This window comes from Coccinella septempunctata, chromosome 3 (genome assembly GCF_907165205.1).
Source record: "Coccinella septempunctata chromosome 3, icCocSept1.1, whole genome shotgun sequence".
In the NCBI taxonomy this organism is placed as follows: Eukaryota; Metazoa; Arthropoda; class Insecta; order Coleoptera; family Coccinellidae; genus Coccinella; species Coccinella septempunctata.
The window spans coordinates 25,490,832-25,515,581 of record NC_058191.1 but is presented as its reverse complement, the minus strand read 5'-3'; the positions used below and the strand labels follow the sequence as shown (position 1 = coordinate 25,515,581).

General features: G+C 34.2%; 2 protein-coding genes across 5 annotated transcripts; both read left to right on the top strand.

The window, feature by feature from the left end:
* The first annotated feature begins 555 nt into the window (after window positions 1–555).
* LOC123310193 (arylalkylamine N-acetyltransferase-like 2) lies at window positions 556–17,226 on the top strand. 4 transcript variants are annotated; one of them, XM_044893619.1, is made up of 4 exons: window positions 556–746; window positions 13,045–13,284; window positions 16,390–16,659; window positions 16,872–17,226. In XM_044893619.1, exons 2-4 carry the CDS (start codon window positions 13,087–13,089, stop codon window positions 17,061–17,063), a joined length of 660 nt encoding a protein of 219 aa, XP_044749554.1. In that variant the 5' UTR covers window positions 556–746; window positions 13,045–13,086; the 3' UTR covers window positions 17,064–17,226. The 4 variants fall into 4 exon arrangements, with proteins under 4 accessions (XP_044749554.1, XP_044749556.1, XP_044749553.1 ...); XM_044893621.1 differs by having other exon boundaries at window positions 13,042–13,284; XM_044893618.1 differs by having other exon boundaries at window positions 556–750.
* LOC123310194 lies at window positions 10,480–11,000 on the top strand. Its single transcript, XM_044893622.1, has one exon. The coding sequence runs from the start codon at window positions 10,594–10,596 to the stop codon at window positions 10,912–10,914; it is 321 nt and encodes a 106-aa protein (XP_044749557.1). The 5' UTR covers window positions 10,480–10,593; the 3' UTR covers window positions 10,915–11,000.
* Window positions 17,227–24,750: the final 7,524 nt, after the last annotated feature.

Here is a 24,750-nt window from a genome sequence, read left to right as displayed (position 1 = left end):
ATACGTCTGATGATGAAAACCTAGACAAAGACAATCGTTGGTCATTGGGAATTGTTTTCTTTGAATGATTTTCCTGATAATCAAACTTATAGTCAAGTCTCCCTCGCCCCCTGTTCAACTCTTCCATGGGTTAGGGAGACATATGAGCCAGTTTTCGGTTCCTAAAAAAAGATTTGCTGTACTCAAAATGTTCATCTAACCATCACTATTCTAGATATTATATCTATCGTTAGGTACCCATTTGGGCATGATATCTTCAGGGAAAAAATGAGTTGCTACCATTTACTGATACAACTTAAGTGGCTTCAGAGTGAAAAGGGGTTCAACTCTCCAGGACTCCCGATGCGCAAATCATTTACTTGCGAGTAAATTGACTTTTGTAGAAAATAATAACTGCGATGAATTTCTGCTATTGTTTTACCGCGTCGTAAAAAACATATCGTAACCAAGTGACTTATTTCCAGAAATGCTTCCGTAGTTGACCGAGATAAATTTTATGTCAACATCAAGTATTAAGTTTAGGAAATGACACCACTTCAGTTGAATTATATCTTATTTCGGTTCGTTAGTCGAGTCAATTGCCTTTTTAATGATGTGCTAACTCCCTCTGCCTGGTCCTCTGTTGATACGGTCCTGACAGCTCTTATCCCGGCCGTTGCTACAAGCAACAGGAGTCAAGAATATCGCGTGAAGTTGAGTTACTCTCAATTTGCCAGCCGGGAGTGTAGTTTCACGGCAGAAGTAGGGTAGGTACGTACTTATTTTTCAGAATTTTGCTGTTGCATGATGATGAAGTCCTTTTTGTGCTTTCGGATTTGGTGTCAATTCTTCATGTAGAAGTGTTTCTTCTATTTTAGAGTATTGAATACGAATCGATAATGATGGGTATTAACAAAAAAAATTTCTTAATAATTTTTGAGGTTCTCGATTGGGAAAGTTTTGTGAAAGAAAGCTGTACTATAGAAGTCCGTGTAAATTAAATGGCATTTCATATTATTTTTCACAAATCGTGATAATGTGATCAGAAAGTGATATAAAATTAACAATTTTTTAAAAATTGATCGGAATAAGTATTCAATTCCATCCTATTTTGTTTCACTTCGTTGTTCTCCATCCATACACGTGCTGGAAAGAGGGATTAAATGTTTTGAATGTGTGATTATGAATTCACTCTCGATTATATTGAATTTCTAGAACCAATTGAAAGATTTTTATATGAATCGGAAATGCGTATTCGTATGTTCCATAATTTTATTAGAACTGAATTTTAACTGATTAGTGTTATAACCATTCGTAAGGTGGAAATATTATGAAATAAAGGGAACAGAAATCATGGTAAATTTAATTTATACGTATCTAGGTACCTATAGATTTTCACCCCATTCGGATGCTCTTTTCGGAACATTCTATTGGTTAAATGCCACATGCGAATTGACAAATATTCATTTGTTTTCTTCGAAATGTGGTTGTTGAGCTTCTAGTTTTCTCACAAAATTTTGTTTTAAAAAAATATGTATTCAACCCTCTAGGTGGATTAATACTCAAGGGTATTACCCAGGCATCCAAGAGCCTCAAGACATACATAATTTCTTTTCTGAAAGCCAAAATGTGTGCTAAAGTGTAGTATCTCTCACTCAATACCTACCTGCTGATTGGCCCAAAACCCAAAACTTGCAGATGCATGCGCTCAAAGTACACAGGAACCCAAGGGCAGATTTAGGGAGGGGGCACGGGGCACGTCCCCCCCCCCTCCCCCCCCAAACGGGAAGAAAACAGTAGGGGTAATTAAACGAAAATAGCGGAGATGGTTCATTTCTCACAGTTACTGTTGATTTTTTGTCTGCCCGTTGTGCCCCCCCAGAAAAAAAATCCTGGATCCGCCCTTGCAGGAACCCTATAGTATTGCTCCCTTTTTTTAAGAAAATAAGTTACCTACATACTTCAGGGAACCATCTTACATACTCTAGGAGAAATTCATCCAAATTAATCGGTTTGTTTCAAAATTCAACTTATTTAGTCTAAGAAACTTGTATTTGTCTACTCGCCCTCTATAAGGTAACTTTCTCAACATTGAAGAATTGAAAAATGATGGGTTGACATCTCGCTACTTTGAAACTGTTCTGCATGGGCGTTGCGAGAGGTGGGACAAAGTTGCACTCCTAGAGACTGGATCCTTCCAAAAATTAGTCATGAACCACGAAAATCATAAGGCAGTGTCTAGTCAAATTTTTAATTTGCCTGGGTGCCTAGTCCAGTGCCTTCGAAGGAAAGAGTGCTTTGGACAAGAAACTTGTAGGAGTGGGAATTATCCTCGTTGAAGCCGTCCCAGATATAGGATTTCATGAGATCTCTGGAACTGGAAGGCGAGCTGTAAAGGGCGTGATGAGAACAGCTCTGTTAGGGGGCAAAATAGACCTTAAGGTCGCAGTGAACTCTTACTCCTTCTCACTATACTATACTAGTCCAGTGCCCCGTTGTTTTGCCCCCTCCCCCCTACAACAAGGGTTGGAAACGCTCCTGGCATCCTATTCAAAAACTAATGTAAGCTGACAATCGAGATTGAGAAGTTCATCCAGGCTAAATTAAATCTTCAATTATTCCCATCAGAGAACTCACGCTTATTTCTGATTGATTTGAGAGTAATCGAATGGAATATACTTTGTTCATCCTGTTCTGCAAAGGACAAAACGTGGGTACGTGATCACCGTGACTATCACTGAGGCATGGCATCCTCAGTATCAATAATAAAACTTTTTTTCATTCTTAGAATTGTTGGATATATTTTTTAGGACAAAAAGGCACTTTTTATTTTTAACACACTGCATTTTGAGGACTGTTAGTCTTACGATTTTTTTTTACCTAGGTTTGCTGAGGAAGTCAAAACCTTAAACATTCCGTAAATTCCTCTTTGATCAATTTTTTTTACTGTAAAATCATCAAATACAAATTTGGACCAAGAATTTGACCAATTAGAAGCTTCAAGATTTAAACGTCCATATTATTACAGCATAATTTCATTAATTTACTGAAAATTAATGACTGCTGATTCACCTTTGTTAAGAGCACATATATACAGGGTGTATCATTAGTAATTGGAAATATTTCAATTATAGGTAGAACCCTGAGCTCAAGGAATGGAAAATTAACCCAAATCATCTATATGCATGAAGTGTGCCTCCTGTCTGAGTTGGAGGCTTAGCTTCTTTTTAATTTATTTTTGCCAGTTGCCGTTTATGGCTATTACCAATGGCAACAGGCATACAAAATTGACATGATTATTTTGCCAGATACGTATTTCAAGTTGAACATGAAGCAGCACAATTATTTTGATTATAATTTGTATTAATTACGAATATTTTTCCGGTCATTGGGTTGCATTATTTTCGTAAATGGAATAGTCCGATTTCGAATAACGTCATGATTTTTGTGATAATAATTAAGAGTTTCATTTTTTCAAAAAATACAATCCTATGAAACGCAAAGCTTCCATTAATAGACAACTAAAAAAAAACTTTGAAGTTTCATGTTTAACCTGGAATATCTTATACTTCTAGGAAAGAAGAACGCAGTATGTACGATTAAAGTATTAGTAAATCAAAAATTGTGATAAAAGAATTTAAAATAGAAATGTATCCTATCCGGACTATCTGATAATAATTTCAAAATGAAATGTTTAACTCACACAGAATGTGAAGAATCCACTCAAATTATTTGCAGCTTACCTTATCCGCTCAGCTGCAAATGCGATACTGATGGGAAATGACCATCTTCTGTGATGATTGGAAAATGAACGATTCCTTAGTCAGTACTCACATAAAGTGTCTTAACCCTCATGATTTTCTTGAATAATACACAAATTCGAACAAAGTTGTGTTCATCGTCTCTCCGATTCTCTCGATCTCTTTGATTCATACGTTCAGCAGGGTAACGATCTTTGGCATTTTTCAAGACCATTTTCTCTTTCTTCGACCGAGTTAGATTTTCAGCTGTGATAATAATTTTATCTACCGTGGACTATTGTGATCCTTCTTTCCAGATGATTACCGATCCTTTCCTCTGATTATTTTCTCCCCCAGCGCGCATATTCACTGCAAACCTCCATTTATTATATTCGGTTATAAGATGGTTAGTCATAAATCCATATCTTCTCGATAGGGGACATCTGCTATATGGAGGGTTTGAACGGTTGACTGTCTATTGAATACCTTTTCTAAGGCTTTATCGAGCTTTATTTCAAGTATCGATAGACAGATATCCGAATCCTCATCGAAGGATTATTATGGCATCAACATTTGAAATTAATGGACGTCAGAAGATAATGGATAAAAAGCGAAGAGACCAATTTCCTAAGAAAAGAATTATGAATTGACAAATATTTATTGAGAAAGTCAAGAAGAGTTACATATATCAACAAATTGTCTCTGTTTCTATTATCTTCATCACCCATGTCTCAACTCTGTTGGAGAAATCGCTGGCTAATTATTGATCCAATGCTAAGATATTGCTGCCCAAATTGCTTGTAACTAACTAACAATCGGTGAGTTGATTTATTAATTGAAACTATTTTTTCTCACAATAACAAATAGCTGAACCGCTCATGAAAGAAAAGCGTTTGAGACTATTGAGATTTCAAATCGGCCGATACTTAACTTACTTTACAAACCAAAAACAGAATTATATGATTTTCACTAACATGAGAGTTGTTAACCATGTTGGTAAAATATGTGAGTCTGTTTTATTAAGTTCACATAAAAACAGATTTACGAGTTGTTTTGCTGCTTTTTCATCGTTCGCAATTTGATTCCCTGTGAAAGTTGATTGTTCCCAACTACACAACTTCAAAGAATTGTCGAAGTCAATCAAGTGTTGTGTTATCTTTCTGGGATTTCATGATATTTGTTCCTAGTAGTTGTATGATTTTAAATCCTTTTGTGTGCTTCATCAACTCTGAATTCAACTTTACGATATTAGTTCTTGCCAATAGGTATATTTTTTCTATTTATACACGGTGAGTCTTTGACTCTTTTGAATATTTTAACAGTAGATTCGCGGGGTCAAAAGAAACACTTTTTTCCTTTGCCGGTTTTTCTCAATCGGCTCGGTTTGAAAGATACAGGCTCTGTTAGAAATCATAAAAAAATTTATTTTCAATTCTATTTCACAATCGGTTCTATCGGATGAAATAAATTTCGGAATATAGTTTTTTATTATATATCCCCCACGTCTTTCAGTTTTCTCATTGAGACCATTACGTACCATAAAAATCCCAAAAATTCAAGGAAGCCAACTTTTGAAACTATGTTGGATGCTTTCTAATGAATATTGGAACATTTTGTGCAATAAAAGTATTCTTCATATTTTCTCGTATAGTGCTCCGTTTTCGAGTAATTTGTTCAAAAATTAAAAAGTTAAAAAGTATCTGTGAAATTTGAAAAATTGAGTACTTTGGCTGAATACAACTATGTTTAAAAGATCCACAGATGTGAAGTGTCACAGATTTAGCTAGTTATTCAGGAAGGTAATTTTGGCACAGCTCATTATAAAAACGTAGAATCGCTATATCTTTTTATCAAGGCTGAATCGGCAAAAATGGTATACGAAAAAGTGTTTTTTTTTGACCTCAAATACTTTTGTTAAAATATTTGTTCGAGTCAAAGACTTACCCTGTATATCTTAAATTCATTTCAATTGTTTACGTTCTGTTGTCTTTAGCCCGAAGAAAGACAAAACTTAAACGATAAAATTATCGTTTTAATTTTGTATTTAACTCTCAAACTCGAATTAAAAATTGAAAGAATTTTTTATACATTTCCTTATTAGTTTGTGGCAAAGTATGTCCACTCCACCGTGCTGTATTGATACTGATATCATAATGCTGAAAGCTGAAAAGTTTATATGTTTGCACTGTGCGCACTTTTCAGGTAGATACATATGCCGTTAAATTATGAAGCTATAATTATCGATAGAAATTTTCACTGAAACCGAGAAAAACAGGTCTTTTAATCCCAATTTACTAGAGGTGAAACTGAGGAGCACAGCTTGCTATACAGTATACAATGATACTGCATTCATTATATCTTAATTCTATCTGTACTTCAACATAATCACCATCTGAGTGGTATCGAATACAACATTTGAGACTTGGCGGGGGTCAGATGGATGAATAAGTATTTATTTCTATAAATATTAGCGAATTTCACTAGGTGGGGGTCATGACACCCATGACCACCCCCCTGGATCCGTCTTGGTTGACGGACAAACTCATACCAACGCTTGATCATTTTCCATTTCTCTCTTAAAGAAAAACTGGAAATAGAAATTGCCATCAAAGTCATCAAATAATTTTCAATAGTGTTATAGAAGTTGTTGATGTCATTATTGTCATTGATATTCTAATTTATCCGTTTATCAAGCTGCAAATTGGCGTATGCTCCGGTTAAAATCCATAGGAGGTAGAAGTAGATTAGTAGGTACCAATACCATATTGATTCTCTTGAAATTTTTCCATACTATATGTACTTGAAGGACAGAAAAGAGTTCAAAGCTAATTGATTCTGTATCAAAAATCATGGAAACATGGAAAAAACTATTCTTCTGACTGAAAATTTCTCGATCCCTTCACAAGAATTGCAGAAAGCCTCATTATTGAACCATTCAACATTCAACATGTGTTCAGTAAAAGGCATAGTTGAAAAGGTATAATCACGAGGCTTAAGGATGGAATAAATTGATGAAATATAGTGATATAGTAGATATATTCAATACAAGAAAGCTGTCCATACTAAAAATAAGATTAATTGGAAAATTCAGAAAATTACTACCTACTATAACACTCAACTTGATAGTTTTCATTTATTCTATCAGAATCGACTCCTAGATGAAGGCAATTTGACTTTTTCTACACTCAAGTTACCTTGAACTTTTGTCAGTTTCAATCATATAAATCATGCAGAATCCGTTAATGTTGAATAGCAAAAAATGCTAATAATTTTTCGTTATGAATGGACTTTGTACATCTCTCTGAAATTCGAGAATTTTTCTACCAGGGATTGATATAATATTTCCTAAAGTAAGCATGAGACATGCAGGTTACGTGAAGTGTGGGACTCCAAAGACCAAGTAATAATAATCCACCAGATTTTGTGAATTCATTATTAATAAGACATGGTTCTAGAAATTGATTCCTCGCTTTCCGTGATGAATAAAGAACTCCTGTAGTTATATCTACTGGCAAAATATGAATTTAAAAGGAATAAATTTATGTAATTTTTCGGTTTACAAGGAGTGACCAGAAAAGATTAGGTTTTGTTATTCATGAATGAAAATCGAATAATTATAAAAATCAATCTGTATTCAAAGTTTTTTGGGGAAAAGTAGATACATATGTAGATTGATAGTAATAGATTTGTACTTACGGTGTTAATTGATTTTCAGAAAGCTTTCAAAACAACCAATAAAGAATTTCTACTACGCAAATTAAAAAAAAAACGTGAATCCACGAGATCATTTCAATAATGACTGCGAATTTCGATTCGTCCGTCCAGAAAGTCTCCTTCCTTCTTCTTGAACTGGATTCAGTATTGTTACAAAAAAATGAATCCTTTTCACAAAATCAAACTCATTATATAAAATAATATTTTTTTGCAGTTAAGATATTCTGAAGAAATTTGTTGATGAAACTCTTATCTAATTTCGTTATATACGTTCTTGTGACAGACAATTTTTTCCCTCTCAAAATCCTCCTCAATAAATATTGGGGAGTTCCTGACAATTTCATTCCTCCAACGTTAAGGGGGAATCATATAAAAAAGTTCAAAGTGACGTTAGAATTCGGTTGGAAATACCCTTACCATATTATGATTATTTATGTAGCATTTCATTGAATAAATACAAAGATTATAGCTACAAAAACATGAGAATATTTTAGATTTTCTTGGCAGTCTCGATCTCACACTGAAAATTAATTCCTTGTAAAAATATTTGAGTACCTAGTTCTTCTTCTAAATCTATATATTCGATATTTACGTTGTATTGAAACTAAAGGCTTCGACAAATGCTTCGAGTCGACAGAAAACGCTGCATGTGTCCACCATGTAATTTCCAATTAATTAGATTTCCTTTGAACTGTCGTTCTACTGATCTCAGATCTCAGAACCTATTGTAGATATTTCACGAAATTGATAGACCAATAATTGTTCAAAACACAAAAGCATTCTCTGAACTGAAGTTTATAGAAAATGTCGAACTCTTCATGAATGCTTTTCACATCGCAGTGGACGTCGATAATTTTGATTTAGCAGATTTCGATAATTTTTTCGGTTTTTGGATTGATGTCAATGTCAATATCGAGTGGCCTAATAATGTAATTCCAAGCTCACGATATTGCAATCATTCATAATGACGTTGGCACAGTTAATAATAATAAATTGATACAACAAAAATTCCGAAAGTTATTTTGAAAAAGGGAGAAGACAGGGTTTTAGGAAGTGCTATTCAGAATTAAGGGCTGCTCGTTCAAATAGTAACCCTGATATTCTAATAATAGTAAAATGGTAACTCGTGGGCTTTATTCATAGAAAAGATCTGCCATGGCAAATTTAAAGAATTAACACTTCAGTATTGACACAGTACCTACTTTATTATGCTAATGAATGTGGAATTAATATGCACAGGAAACCATTCCTTACCACTGCATCAGATGAATTTCATCTTTTAGACTTTTAACTAAAATTATAACTGTTCTAAAGCAACTGCATATTATGTGTCAATAATTTTCTTTCATAGCAAAAATGAATATATTTAAAAACTTATCTCTTGTATTTTTCATGCAAAAAACTAGATTAGAAATCATTTCAATCAGTTTGTTTAAACGCTCATTCGAATTAATTTACTTTGTGAATTCACGCTGATTTAAAACCCGAATATATTTTGACAAACGAGAGTTCAATGACTATACAGCGTGGAATGTGTCAAATTTACATGGCCAACAGAGTGCTTTTATGAAAGTGAATGGAGTAAATCTATGAACATAGTTTTTTTTGTTCTTGACCTTGACTTCAAGATTATTCCAAGATCAACTTGATTTTTTGTATGGAAAAGTATATTCTTTAGTGCAGATTCTTATTCTCCATAAAAAAGTAGTAACTTGTGACTTTTTTCATTGGATTTCAAAACATTGAACTATTCTATCTATTATCTTTATTAATTCAGTAAATGTTCGAAATGGAGTTCGATAAATTCATAAATTATTTTAAGAAATTATGCAGATCATCGCATCAAAGTTTCTACATTGGATATTCCTGCATTTCGTATGCATTATATCTAATCTTCTGAAGTGGAACCTTCTAATATACTCGCTCTTTAAGTGTACCCCATAAAAGAAATCAGGAGATGTTAAATCTGGCGATCTCGCAGGCCACGCCATGGTACCACCTCTGCCGATCCATCAGTTGTTGTAATGGCGCCTCACGGTAAAATATTTCGCGTGCAATTATGCCTTCAAAAAAATAAGGACCAATTAGTTTGTCACCAATCATTACGTATCAAACGTTTATAGACCAAGGGCGCTGATGTTCCACTTCTCGTAGATATCGCGGATTATTTCCAGTCCAGTAATGCGTGTTATGTCGTTTAAGTTGTCCATGGATTAATCAGAAAATAATACTTTTCGAAAGAAATCTTCTCGATTATTTCAACGTGGCCACTGACAAAATGTACTACCTACCAGTTTGTTAAACCTACTCTGGGAAAGCATATATAAATTCATTTTAATATTTGAATTATATACTCTCTTTTTAGGACTATTCATCTTTGAACACTCCATACAAATATTCGTCTATGCCAAACATTCCTATATTTTTGAAAAATACTCGAATGTGTGAAGCCGCCTTTAGTCGTTGAATATTAATGATTTTATTCAAAATTACTCAATTTTGGTGCACCAACATAGGACGTGAAAAGAAGGTCACATTTCTCTCTGCATTTGAGAATCATGTTTTCTGTTGTTTTGAATGATTTCCTTCAACTCTATGCAGTTGGTATTTGTATTATCTTTATAGTTACGGCCGGTTTCATAACCAAACCTAAAGTCGCTTTAATTTTAAAGCTTCCTTTAACCCTACTAAAAATGACACTAAAGGAAGCTTTAAGCTTAAAGTGACTTTAAATTTGATTATGAAACTGGACGTTAGCATTTTATAGTTTTTGGTAAAACTAGTGCTACACTGAATCACAGAACATCAAATATGAATTAGGATATCTTGAAATTATTTCTCTCTTTTTATAATATTCACTCAATGCGTACCAGTTTTACTGATGAAATTTACTAATACAGCGAATTCCATTGGTAGAACTAGCTTCAGATTTTTTAGAATGATTGTAGTAACATCAAAATATGCACTAGAACCGCACTAGTTTTACCAACAGAAATCGCTGTTTGTCTATGGATGAATGCAGAGAATAGAACTGTTTTACTCATATCATAACATCCATGAAACGTCAAATAGTTTCGTTGCAGAACTACTGTGAAACTTCAGAAAGTCAGAATTGTAATCGCTAAATCGGCGATTACAAATTGAAGAAAATATAACCTGTATGAACTCAAAACTTCGTCCGGAAGCTCCTATTTATCTGCCACCAACTCGGGAGACGGCCATATTTACAAGAAGTTGCGATACATCGCCTTCATCATTGAAACAAAAAGAACCACAATGTTCGAGGTATTCTAGAAGGTCGGTAAGACACACCTATAGTAATCCCAATAGTCCAAGACCAATATTAGGAACCAAAATGTCCCACTTACGTGCAATATTAGGTAGGAAGGAAGAAAATGTGCCGACCATGGAAAATGAACAAAATGATGAGGTGCCAGCGGCCACTCAAGCAGAAAATGAGATGAATATTTCGGTCGATTAAAAAAAATAATTAATGTACATAGAAAAGTTCAAATATTTTAGATTTTAAATTATGTTGTAATGCATTAAAGTGAACATTCGTTTCTACAAAGTCTATATTGAATTATTCGACGTGTTTCACGATTGGAATGTCGAACATTTATTGCTGAATTTTCCCAATATAACAAGGCAAATTGGATTCTGACTGAGACCGAAATTCAATATTCTAGGGATATTGCGTTCTCCTCAAGGTTATTTTCCCCTTTCCTCTTATATGAAAGGAGAATGAATGGCAATGAAGCTTTTACGATGCAATGGGAAACCCTTAAACACTCACGTTCATTAGAGGCAACTACTCATGTTCGTCGAATTGGGTTGTTTTTTATTTGATATCCATTGTTATAAATCATCGTGCATTGTATAAGGACAATGTCGTCCTTATGCAGTGATATAGGCATGTGGGCTCAATGTGCTTAAATCAATTCTTTCAGGAACCATTGTGATCAATGAAAGATATATCAACTCATTCTACCAATTGTAGTTCTACGTTGGATAGAAGACGAGTCTTGTTTCGAGCTCGTTAATTCCTTGTTATCATTTTTCTAAAATTAATGTCTGATTATTTAATTTTGAGCCGAAAGATGTCTCAAACGATTGGGTTGGAGGCATAAGTTTGACAATGGCAAAATTCTCCTATTTCTAAGTTAGAGGCATCTGAATTTTCTCATTCATAACCATAGTCAAAGTATCAACTCGTAAAATACCAAAAATGAACAAGGGTAGGTATTTTATCACAACTTCCAAAATAAAAACAGAGGTAATAAAACTATTACCACTTTATTATATGTGCTAATAATTCTAATACTTCTAATCTTTTTAATGGCACTCATGAAAAAACGCCATTGAAATTTATTCGGAAGAGCCAGTCTTATTTCTCTGCATGCATTTATCTACTGTCTATTGAGTACATCAAACTACTAGTCCAAGATCCCAGAATGACCAGACATAACTTATTTTCACACAGATGAAACTTTAGGATCTCAGTAGATTCTCATTTGCTTTGAATACCACCGAGCTTGTGGAGCTAGCCTAGTGACACCTGATGGGCAGATACCAAGTGACAAAGGTGATTAAAAATGCGTGTTACTGCCAAAACTCTTGCCAGACACTTTGGAGCTGCACAAAAAATAAATGAAATTTACTTATTTTCTTTCCGATCTTATGATACAGGCATCCTAAACTCCCATTAAAAAAAAATTTGGATTAACCAAAATTTTCATAATCCGAAATCACTTTGGTTCACATTATTTCGGATAATCGAGACTGTACTGTACTGCAATCGATTGCTGCAAAACCTGGCATCATGTACGAAAATATAAAAGAATTTTTCTTTTAATAAGAGACATGCCTGTCCATGAACTATCTAAGCATTCGTAGGAAAATACTACCCCATTGTATCTGAATTAACAAGAGGAACTATTAATGCAGTCAGTTAGTTTATTGTGTATAAGTATGAGCTGTGTATGTGCTAGAGTTGATACTCTTAGATATGTGTATATTGCAAGCAATGTAAAGTATACAGTAAAGGGACTCCAAACAGATTGTGAAAGGGAACCGAGTTACCATGGTCTCACTCACTCAGAAACGCATACATAGTGCTCTCGCACTCACACTCCCGGCTAAATAATCATGTTTAGGGTATGTTTGGTCACTACTATTCGTCTGAATGATGAAATATAACTTTTTTATAGTTACTCTAATGACATATTTCAATATCAGACATGTGAAAATAAGTAAATTTCATTTATTTTTGTGCAGCTTCAAAGCGTCTGGCAAGAGTTTTGGCCCATGCAGAAAAGTGTCTGTCACTTATAATATAACTTCAGAATAATATTCTTTGAAACATATATAAAAATCAGCCATGTGAAAATAAGTTAAGTAACACTTATTTTAAGTTACATTTGCCACCTGGTATCTGCCCAGGTGTCACTAGGCAAGCTCCACAAGTTCGCAGGTATTCAAAGCACATGAGACTCTACCGAGATCCTAAAGTTTCATCAGTGTGAAAATAAGTTATGTCTGGTCGCTCTGGGATCTTACTCTATACCTGTGATACTAGTTACATATTGATCGATACTAAATAATTCAGTAGGTTTCAGTTGGAAACGGTCAGAGTAGCAGGGGAAAAGGAAAGATGCAGTTCGAACTACTTGAAGAATGTAGATACAATGACGTTTTGGAATATTTGAAGAACCACTTCCACGATGAGCCTCTGAACGTTGCCGTTGGTCTTTTTAAAAAAGGCCAGACCTGTGAGCTCCTTGAAAACTATGATTTACAGACAATGAAAGATGGATATTCTCTGGTAGCCATCGACCCAGAAACTGGAAAAGTGAGTACTCAGTGTTTTGCATGGCTATTGAAGGTAGTTTTTGCAATTTATTTATGGTAAGTATAGAATCTCCAAAGTTACTTGAATAACGTACAAAAGCACTAATGCATTTGGTCCTTCGATGTTTTGCTGCTTCCGATATGGAAGCGGCCTTGTCTCTAATCCATCGGATGGCTCAATTTTGTGATAGATAATTCTTTTTATCGAATACCAATATATTGAGGTTGCAGAAATTAGTGTGTTCGTTTACATCTGAAGAAGCTCGGCCGATATTCAAGGAATTGATGTGCATTAGCCGAATCTGCAGGCAGAGTTAAAAATAAATATCGGCACAACAATGGTACTGCAACTTTTTATGGGGTTTCAGAAAAAATACAGAAGTAATACAAATAAGCTGCAGTGCCAACTCGGAAAAACTATCGAGTACATTGTTTGCAATTACAAACCTCAAATAAGAAGAGGGATGTCGGTGAAAAAAATAAAAATTTTCCTGAGATATAGAAGTCAGAGAAACTTATTAGTTGAAGATTCGAATTCGTAGTGAAAAATTTCAAGTGTATTTTCATCATTGCCGACACTGAATGAATGAAATTTCGTTATAGCTTATTTAATATTTTTCATTCGTCTGTAATCTTAAATCCTGAATCAGCAGCCCATTTTTTTAGGAAATATAATAATATAAATCAATATTTTTTCCCCGTTTATTTTTGTTTTCCTCCTTCAGAAGAAAATCATTATACCTATTCCTTCTCCTGCTTTTTTCTTACATCGTTTATATCAACGTTTCGGCAAATATTGTCCTGTCGTCTTCTGGGTTTGCTTGCATTTCACTTCTGTCCACTTTTTGAAGTTTCTGATCTTTTTTGGAAGAGCTCAAATAAATATCCAGCAACAATTCAACCAACGTTCACACTTTGTAGCATAATTCTCGGCTGCTTCATGTGATTGCAATCGATACGGTATAAATGCATCATTGCTAGCAAAGTTCCTTCTACTAGAAATGAACTATTTTGATCTCTGTTCCCTTAGAAACGAACTGCGTTAGATAATGAATTTTCTCGGGAAAACATATATTCCGTTCATTTTAAAACAACAAGGTTTGAATCTATCATACTTTGTATGGTACTAACTTTTATTACAACGGCACATGTAATGATGATGCAATATAGTTTCATTGATGTTATCTAGTATGCCCAATTACTTCAATCACTAAACTGCGAAAAACCATATCAGACAAAAATTTACTGAAATCTGCCGTATGGATTTGAACTTTCATTTCGAATAGCAATGAAAATTGAAAAAATGAATGTTTTCCTTCATCCACCGGCCTGAAGAAGCTATTGTGATAGGAAACACGTATCGTAGTTTAAAAACTCATTTTGTGAAAATCGTAAAATCTATGGATCTATGGACATCAAATCAACAAAATCATGCTATTAGGGATACCCTGTATATTGGAAAGATGTAAACAAATAAATTTGGATATGTATGCCGGCTTTGTCAAGGACAACTGGTGCATCTATGGTAATTGTTTTGTTTGTTCAGGACTATAATCATAATCCGAGATTTATTGGATGAACCGAGAAGATTAGGTATAGTACGAGAGCTAGCAACATCGAAAAAACAAGAATTTTAGGAAGACTAATTTTTCAATTTTTGATTCCTTACACCCACTCGAACAGAAAACGACACCTCTGCCTGATGGGAGACATATTGCGTTCTCTAGTGCGCAGCGCTCCTTTACACCTATAAAGGAGCAAAGAAAAAGATGAAATTGCAGTAATTTTAGGAAAATTTATTTTTGTTGCATATACTTAGGAACATATTTGAGAATATGAATTTTGGCCGTTGCTGAATGCCTGGCAGACGCCATTTTTTATGAAGAAAATAGTGAAATTTCAAACCATTTCAGGAAAGCTGAAATTTTGATATTACAGTATTCAGATATTCAAGAGTAGAACATGAAATTGGCAGACATTAATTCGGTTGCTAAAAGAAGGCAGACTCCCTTAAAGTTTCAAAATACTAGGTTATCCGACAGGCACTTGCGAAAGGTAATAATGATCGCAAAAAAGTCAAGAAACCATTTCAGGAAGGCTTAAATTTTGATATTATACAGGGTCCTGCTATAGTGCGTTAGGCTTCCATAGCTGCCAAACCAGACGATTTAGGAATTTAGTTGAGAAGCATTCCCTTTGTACTTTCAATTCTGCATCTCAGGAAATTATTTTCTGATATACAGAGGGTGTTCCCAAATGCAATTATATAACAAATGAGTGATTTTTTAAGTGGAACACCCCTTATATTTTTGTATATTTTCAATGCTCTTCAATACCTACCTCTACCATGATGCGAAATATTAGGGATATTTTTCCTAACGGTACGGATCTTATTCAGAAAAAACTGCAAAATTTCGACGAAACGGTGGTTAAGTAAAGCCCTTTGGCGATTTCCAGAATCGATAGAAACATGAATTTGATCAGGATTTTTTAACTTGAGAATTTGCCTAGTCATCGTTCCTAAATGATCAACCTCTCTTATACAGGGTGTCCGTTATCAATGTCCAAATATGAAGAATTTCAAATTGTTTTTTCTCAATTTTTTCGAATGTAACACCCTGTATTTTTTTTTCATGATGATGTACACAGTTTTAAACCTGACATTTTTTCAGAAGTAACATAAGGATTATTTTCACTCGTGCCCAGCAGACACGAAAAATGACATTTCAACCAAAAATTTCAGGAATAATGAACATAATAATTAACGGATATTTTAAATGAGTCACACAATGAAACCAAACTGAATGACCAATTTTTAAAAAACTTCAAAACCCTTCCAAAACCATAATCCTTGAAGTTTTTGGTTTATCCGTTATTAACTCTAGTGCACCCAGTATAACCTTTCATTTAAAAAGAACCAGTATTTCCGTGGATAATAATTATAGCAGTGAAAAGGGAATATAATGAAATCAACATCTGCCACCGAACCCCATACAATCAGGAAGCGGAGTTTTGTTCTCGATTTTAATTTCCTCACTCAGTTCCCCATTTACACTGCGAGATTCCAGTTCATCTTCATCGCCTATAATGGCCTCACAATTTTCAGATAGCTGGGGCAATGCTGAATGGAATTTCCAGGCGTGGAGATGTGGAACAGGATTTGGAGGGAATGAAATCTATCGACGATATTAAATTCCATAGATTGATGGGTTTGCTCTTCTCCCATAATGCGGAGGCCAGGCTGTTTCAGAGGTACAACGTCGAGAAAATTTTCGAACTTAGAATTTTGTCCGTTGATAGCGATCACAGGGGCAAAGGTTTAGGGCAGACTTTGGTTAAAAAGAGTGAAGAACTGGCAAGACAACATGGCTTTACTGTGAGTTGAGATTAATTTTCAGTATCTTTTTTAAGATGCGGATGGTTTTACATTAATGTCCAAACTACATTCAAATAGGGAATAATTATGAGAGCATATTCCTACGAAAAAATAATTTCAGGACTTTATCCATATCTATCCATAGTTTTCTCATATTCCTTTTCTGTAATTCTACCCTACTTATCTCATACTAAATCGAAATTATTTTTCAGCTACTCAAAGCAGATGCTACGAGTTTCTTCACCCAAAAAATTTTGGAGAAATTTGGATTTGAAACAGTGAAAACAATAGTTTACCGCGATTACAAGGACGATGACGGTAAATTGATCTACGATACTCCTTCTCCACACACTACCTACAAAATCATGGTGAAAGATCTAACTAGTGAGACAGCAAATGTGTAGAATAGTCGTAATCGACAATGATGCCGGAGATAACTTTTAGTTTTTATCAACATCAAAAGGAATTTATTTCTTCTGGAAGTACCTTAACGACATGTATCTGCAGTATTCGTATGCCTTAATGGAAGATAATATTTATATACCTACTTATGATTTTTCGAAATGAGGATGAAAAGATGTGAAGATTTATACCTCCAAGGATCCAACATATACATTATTTCATATAAATCTATATTATTATTCAATGAAGAATTGAGACAAGCATATTTGGGCCTGCTGAAGTAGAAGGAAGAAAATGATGATGTAAATTGTTATCTTTTTGCAACTAATTTTCAAATTGCATTTGTGACTTGGAACCTTTTGGTTTTGGATGTTAATGCTACAACTGCCATGAAGTGTTAGACATCGTGTTCTGTATGAAAATATAAGATAATATTGTATTCGAATGGGTCACCTGCCTCAAAAAATGTTCCTATAAAATCACCATTTATGTGGCATTCCATGAAAAAGATTTAATTCTCTAATGCCAAATTGCCCTTGTTATATGAACAAGAAATGTGTCCTATAATGAAAACAATTCCAATAATATACCTACATCTCTATCACTTCCTGAGAACGAAAGTTTATTAAACGGTAAACAAAGTAAGTAGGTATAATCCAGCAAAAAACAGTATTTACAATATATGTACAGGTACAGTATATAATATGCCAAAAATGCAGTCTTGAGTACCCACAGGGTGATTCAAAACTTAATTAAGGGAAACCAAGAATCAGGAGATACAGCATGTAATTAAATGAGGACTAAACCACATTTGATTCATAAAAATGTTGTCAGTTCTCACTTGTTATAAAAAAGGCATCCCGCTTATTTTCCACGATGTATGATATGCAGGTCTGATAAAAACTTTGGTGTTTAAATAAAACATTGTTCGCAAATTTTTCGAAAAGAGTTGAGAACACCAGCAATATCGTAACTGACGGAACTCATAAGTATAAATTATAATTACGGGAAGCAACTCCAGTTTTGGGATTTCCCTTTCGTATTGGATCACCTCATATAATAACCAAATGTAGGCTTTTTTTTTAATGAGGGACAACCAAAGATTTTATTTTTTAATTGTAGCAGTAGAGGTAACTTCAATCTTCATATAAGAACTAACTGATTTGGGAACAATATATAATATATTTTAGCTCAAGGAAAAAATAAACATTATTTTCTGTTCAATCTTTTGTATTATGCAATATATGATCTCTGATAACTCTCATCATGTTATATCAGAATTTTTATATTTGACTCAATCGATTGCGCAGGTCAAAAGCCACAATTCTAAATTCAAATATTTTTATTACACTTCCGTTGATTACTCAAATGAATATCCAACTCCTGTGAGAATAGATTTTCGGATTTTATCCATGTCAGTTGCTGTTTTCGAAAATGTTTGAAAAATGCTTCAGGTACCTACTAACTGCTTACTATATTATCAAGGCTCAGATTAGAGTCGATTTCACAGTTTTCTTAAAATACCCAAATGAAATACTGTAGTTCGCATCCGCATCGATTTTTCCACTTCCTTGAGATGCAAATGAGCTGTGGCATGTTCAGTAAAGCTTTTCAGATATTATCTACTTGACCTCTAATTTAAATAGAGGCCGACAAAGCTGGAACTAAATTTATTCTGAAACACCTTAACATAAAATGCTGGAATCGATTTCTTTACGAACTCACATTTCTTGTCGTCCCAAAATGAAAAATTCTAATATATTGAATATGGTTATGGTGATTTTATATACATACCTACAATAATTTCTAATGACCTACTGAGGCAGGGATGAGCAATTCTGAATTCAAGCTGGAAGTTGAACCCAAAGAATGAGTCAGTTTTGTGATAACGATACCAAAGATATTAAGGAGGAGTTTGAATTCAGAATTATATATATTTATGCGAAAAATGTTGCGAATGTGTTCGTATTGTTTCGATGAAATTACTACCTCTTAATAGATTAGGAGGTAAAATCATTGATGAGGCTTCTGTGTGGATAATTTTGTACAGTATTATAATTCATATATTCAACTCTAAGAGTTGATATAATAAATGATATCAGCTGTTTTTTGTTTCATTTAATCAAAATGAATTACGTTGAGATATTGAGAGGAAGAATCAAAGAATCTTATTGTACCTCCATATGTGTTTGTCACAAACTTTCTGAGGCATGATGAAAATTTAAAACTTACCTGATTTGGTTCTGGTTGCTTCCAAATTTGAATAAAAAAACTTTTATTTCGGAATTTTCGATTTATCCTATTCAAATTATAACTTGGAACGGGATATACATGGTGTTTCATAAACATTGCGAACAAATTCACCGAATTATTCAGAGTCGGAAATCGGAAAGATCCTGTATAGGCCTCAATCCAGGAATGCTTCTTTTCCATGATACAGGGCGTTAGATACCTTACATGTTTTCCAAATAAATAACAAATTCATCCCAATTTTTTGGAAATGTCTTGAGAATAATACTCTTGTATACAAGCTGGAGGTGGCCATTTTCGAAAATTCTTGTAATATGAAAAGCTTTTTGATGTGATAAAATTCATTGTTCGTTTGCTCTACACTCGACTATTTTTAACTGAGGACAATCAAAGAGTGGTTATTTAAAATATGATTTTCAATGTCAACCGGAAAATCTGCAGTAATCTGTTTTACCCAGACATCGTCTGCCTATGATGATATAACACACCTTAACATAGCAGATTGAAAAATTCCCTTCATTGTTATACAATATAAGTATCTTGGTATGATCCTCGACCCTAAGCTTCTGCTTAGGCTTATAAAACTGGACAAGTCATAAGTTGACACCAGATTTTCGATCACCTGGTATTTCAAGTTATTGGTACGCGATGCCATAATTTCTCAAAATATTTGGTTTTAACTCAGTGTTATAGCAGTTAAGTAGTTCCGAAATCATTCCAACTACAAATCAAAAAATATTATGTTTCCATATCCTAGATGATATCTTTAACACGTTCACTACGTCGTTACTCACCGCTGGGTCACGCTGGGTGAATTATATATGGTCAAAAAGTAGACTTTTGTTATCGCAGCTATGGCTGCAGATAAGGTTATATGAATGTGAGTAGTGTGGTTTTGGAAATGGAAAACTTGGATGAAAAATATGGACATAATTTCAAAAAAATGTTTTATTTCCAAAACTGCAGACAAAGGTATAATCAATTATCTGAAACAAAAATACTCATTTGATCACTCTAACACATCACCCCGTGTGACCCACCGGTCGGACACCACGGAAAATGGTCAAAAACTTGAAAAACAAAGAAGTTCATCATGAAAATAGATTATATTTATGTTTAAAATGAACATACGTAATTCAACAAGAAAAGTGAAACAACGCGCAACGTCCATACGGGTCCCTCTATATGAATCTCTCGATGTCCCGAACGTGTATATGAAATGAACAATATTTCATACATTGACTGAGGTTTTTAGGTATTCTATACAATGCCTAGGTCTTACTAAATGGCAGAATATGCCATTTGAGTTCAAACGAATTAAATTTTTTATAGGTCTTGCATTTGCTACGACAATAAACAAGTCTTGAGTGTTTGTGGCCAGGATCTCGGAAATAGTTGTAAGTTGTGTGTTTACGTGTATCACCAAAAAATATTTATATATGCTCGCAACAAAACTATAAAAATGTCGTTTATCACAACAGCAAACTTTTTAAAAACATAGGTATAGTTGTGCATCAATAAAGCAACACTTAATAATATATCAATACCAAAGTGTCTGTTTCAATGTCATTACATTTTTATCTTTGCACATTAATTTAACTTCATTCATATCCCCTGCTTCAATAAAAAAGCTTAGTTTTTTCATATCGTTGAAGCAGAACGAAAATTGCCGGTTTGTCGATAATTAAACTCGGGAGATCAAATTAATCAAAATTAGGATAAGTTCATCGTGAAACCAAGAAGTTAGCTTCTTATGACTAATACCTGATTTAGACTTATACAGTCTTCATTTTTGAGATTTTTCAAGATTGATGTATCCACTTTAAAAATCGAAATCGCGATTCATGATACAGGGGGTAAAAAAATCGCTTTCAAAGTTAGGGATGACAAAATCGTGAAAAATAAATTTTTTCAAATTAGAACCCCATTTTTTTATGGCAGATATTGAATCTACGTTAAAAAATAATGTGAGTGTATGCATCACACCCTTGCCCTAAAGTGGATATTTTCTGAGTTATTCACAAAAAACTGTTTTTCGTCTTGAATTTTCAGCTATTTCTTTTCCCTTCACGCCAAAAAGATTAAATTTTCAGAAACTGTTACTTAAACCATGTTTTAGATTTTACTACCCTAATATGCAAGAGAAAAAAGTTACAGGTTGTTCCTAAATAGATGGCGAATTTTGATTCGAATTTGTATCGGAAACCTCTTTATTTCAACTAATCGGCCATCGGTTTTCTCTCCAGTGATAAATGAATAATTCCTTATGAACCTTATGCAAAAACTTACCATGTTTTACATTCTTTTTTTTTAATGATAGATATCATTAATTACATCTGCCAAATTCCTCTTTATTCAGTAGCATTTTGTGTTTACTATTAATTTGGTGATAATTCGTATTAAGTTATAAAATCGATCACTATGCCTAATTTTACCAATGAAGATTATTTAAATCTCATTCTACTTCATGGAGAATGTAATAAAGTTGTAGATAGAACACGATTCGACTGTTCATTGAGAGGTTTCCTGACCGACCCAGACCAACGAGAGATACCATTAACAGAACCATGACAAACTTGAGAAATGTCGGATCTTTCGTTAAGAAAACTATACACAGAGAAAAAGGTGTAGTAGAAGATGAGAATAACGAAATTACAGTTCTTGCATATTTTCGTGTGAATCCTCAAAATTTTTGGACTGTATAATTTGGACAGATGAATCTAAATTCACAAAGAATGTTTCTTTCAATAGGCATAACAGTCATTATTGGGATGAAGAGAACAACCACCACTTCAGACAATGGAACTTTCAAGAGACATGGAGTTTCAATGTTTTTTGCGCCATCAAAAATAATGCAATTCTCGATGTTCACATTTATGATGGGACTTTAACTGGTAAGATAGAACACTACACATGTTTGCATTATTTGAAGAATGCTCTCCCTTAGGAGATAGATATTCTGACATATTGACTCAAATAATTGAGCCGCTAGTACAGAACCATAATGACTTATGGTATCAACAAGATGGCGCGCCTCCACACAATTCACTCAATGTGTCAAATATCCTCTACAGGCTATTTGAAGATCGATGGTTGGCGAACAATGGTCCACATCTTTGGCCACCACGTTCTCCCGATTTAACTCCTTTAGACTATTATGTTTGGGGTAGGATAAAAAATATTGTCTACTCAACTCCCCTGACTGATAAAGAGGACTGCATAGAACGAGTCAGAAATGCGTTCAGGTTTGTTTAGATTTTTAGATTCATAGTTTTGAAACTCAATTTGGATTTTAAACACTTTTGCAGATCTCTTCCTCCCGATGAAATAAGAAGAGCAACGCACGAAGCATTTCTGAGACGTATAAATAAATATCTAGAAATTAACGGTCAAAACTTTGAGCATCTTCTCTAGTTATAACTGCGAGAGTTTGCCATGGTTCTCCTAATAGTAACTTGAAGTCGGTTTCAAGAAGGGGTGAAAAATCTACAGCATGGTTCAAATAACAGTTCCTGAAAATTTCATCTTGTTGGCGTGAAGGGAAAAGAAATAGCTGAAAATTCAAGACGAAAAACAGTTTTTTGTGAATAACTCAGAAAATATCCACTTTAGGGCAAGGGTGTGATGCATACACTCACATTATTTTTTAACGTAGATTCAATATCTGCCATAAAAAAATGGGGTTCTAATTTGAAAAAATTGATTTTTCACGATTTTGTCATCCCTAACTTAGAAAGCGATATTTTCACCCCCTGTATCATGAATCGCGATTTCGATTTTTAAAGTGGATACATGAATCTTACATCTTGAAAAATCCCAAAAATGAAAATTTTCCATCCAAAAACCTCGAAGTTATTCTTGTTTCAGCGGAGCTCTATTTTCGATTTTTTTTTCGAATTTTCCCTCTCAGAGAGAATTTTCCAACCAAAACTGAAAAATGTTACATCAAAATAACTTGAAATTTTCTAAGGAATCTATTTCTGCAATAAAAAAATGGTGTTCTAATTCGAAAAACGGAAGTTGACGTCATTTACGGAAAAACCGGAGGTGCTCATGCCTTGAAAATATTTTAGATTTCATCAGCATCGTGAAATACTTATAAGTGCTGAATTTTATGGAAATACGTTCAGTAGTTTCCCGTATAAATATGGGTGAGGTTCCTCGTGAAAGACCCTGTATACTTAAATCATTTGCGCTCAGAATTGGTTCAAAGGGCTCCACTTTCTCATTGAGCTGATCAAAATAAAGCAATCTACCAAAAATCAAACTCGCATAATGATGAAGTTGGAAATGTCATACCTATATAAATAAAATGGATACATACCTTAATACATATCTTAAATCTGCCCACTTGGGCATAAGCGGTAACGAACAAGCTGACCGAGCTACAAATTTAGCAAGAGTCTCGGAACTCCCTACATCTGACATTCTTCCACATACAGACCTCAAAGCCACCTTCAAGAAGCAATCTGTTCGAGAATGGCAAACACGATGGGACGCATGCAACCAGAAACTACGCGACATCCAGCCCAGAGTAGACGACCCGCCAAAAACGAATAGACTTGAAAGAAAAGAGAAAACCATAATTCGAAGGCTCAGAATAGGACATACGAAACTGACCCACCCACATCTGATGACAAATGATGATCCCCCAAATTGCGAGTACTGTTCTACACGCCTAACAGTACAGCACATAATACTCGACTGTACTCGTTACAGAGATGCTCGCCTCAAAAAAGGTCTAAAGGATAATCTCAAGAACAACCTAAGCTCTCATGAAACAGCCGAAGCAACTTTAAATTTTTTTAAAGAAATTCAACTTTGTAGACATATATAATGAATGTACAAGTTCCTCGTGTCAATGACATATAAATGTTGAGACACGTAAATTTAAATAAATAAATGAAATAAAAATCTGAGTAGATAACGGAAAGCAATAAGAAACACTTAATCCCGTGATGACTGAATTCAATCATATATGTAGTTTCTTTTAGAACATTGACCTGTTCGGTTTAAAAATAGTAAAATAAAAATTTGGGATTTCGTCTACATTTTTCCTATTATCTTAAAATCCTGATTTTCCATGAAATGGTCCAATTCGATTATATTTTAAGCACTTATAGTAAAACAATTATAGCATAATATTAAGCCAGCAGAGGAGACCCACCTCGAAGGTATATTCACCTTTTGAGCTGGGTCGTCTCAGAAGTGGCTCGGGCCTGCGGCCCTCGCGCGGTTTGCCTCAGACTTTTTTCTATACTATTTTTTCCTCACCTAGCACGATAAAATTTTTTTTAACGTAACCCCTAACAATTACTCCGACAGTATCGTATACAGCCATTGTAAATAATGACTGTTCAGTAATTTGATTCTTTTTCCCGCGGCCGCTATCACCAGTGCGCCGTACTTCAAAATTAATTAAATTGTATTGAACATTTT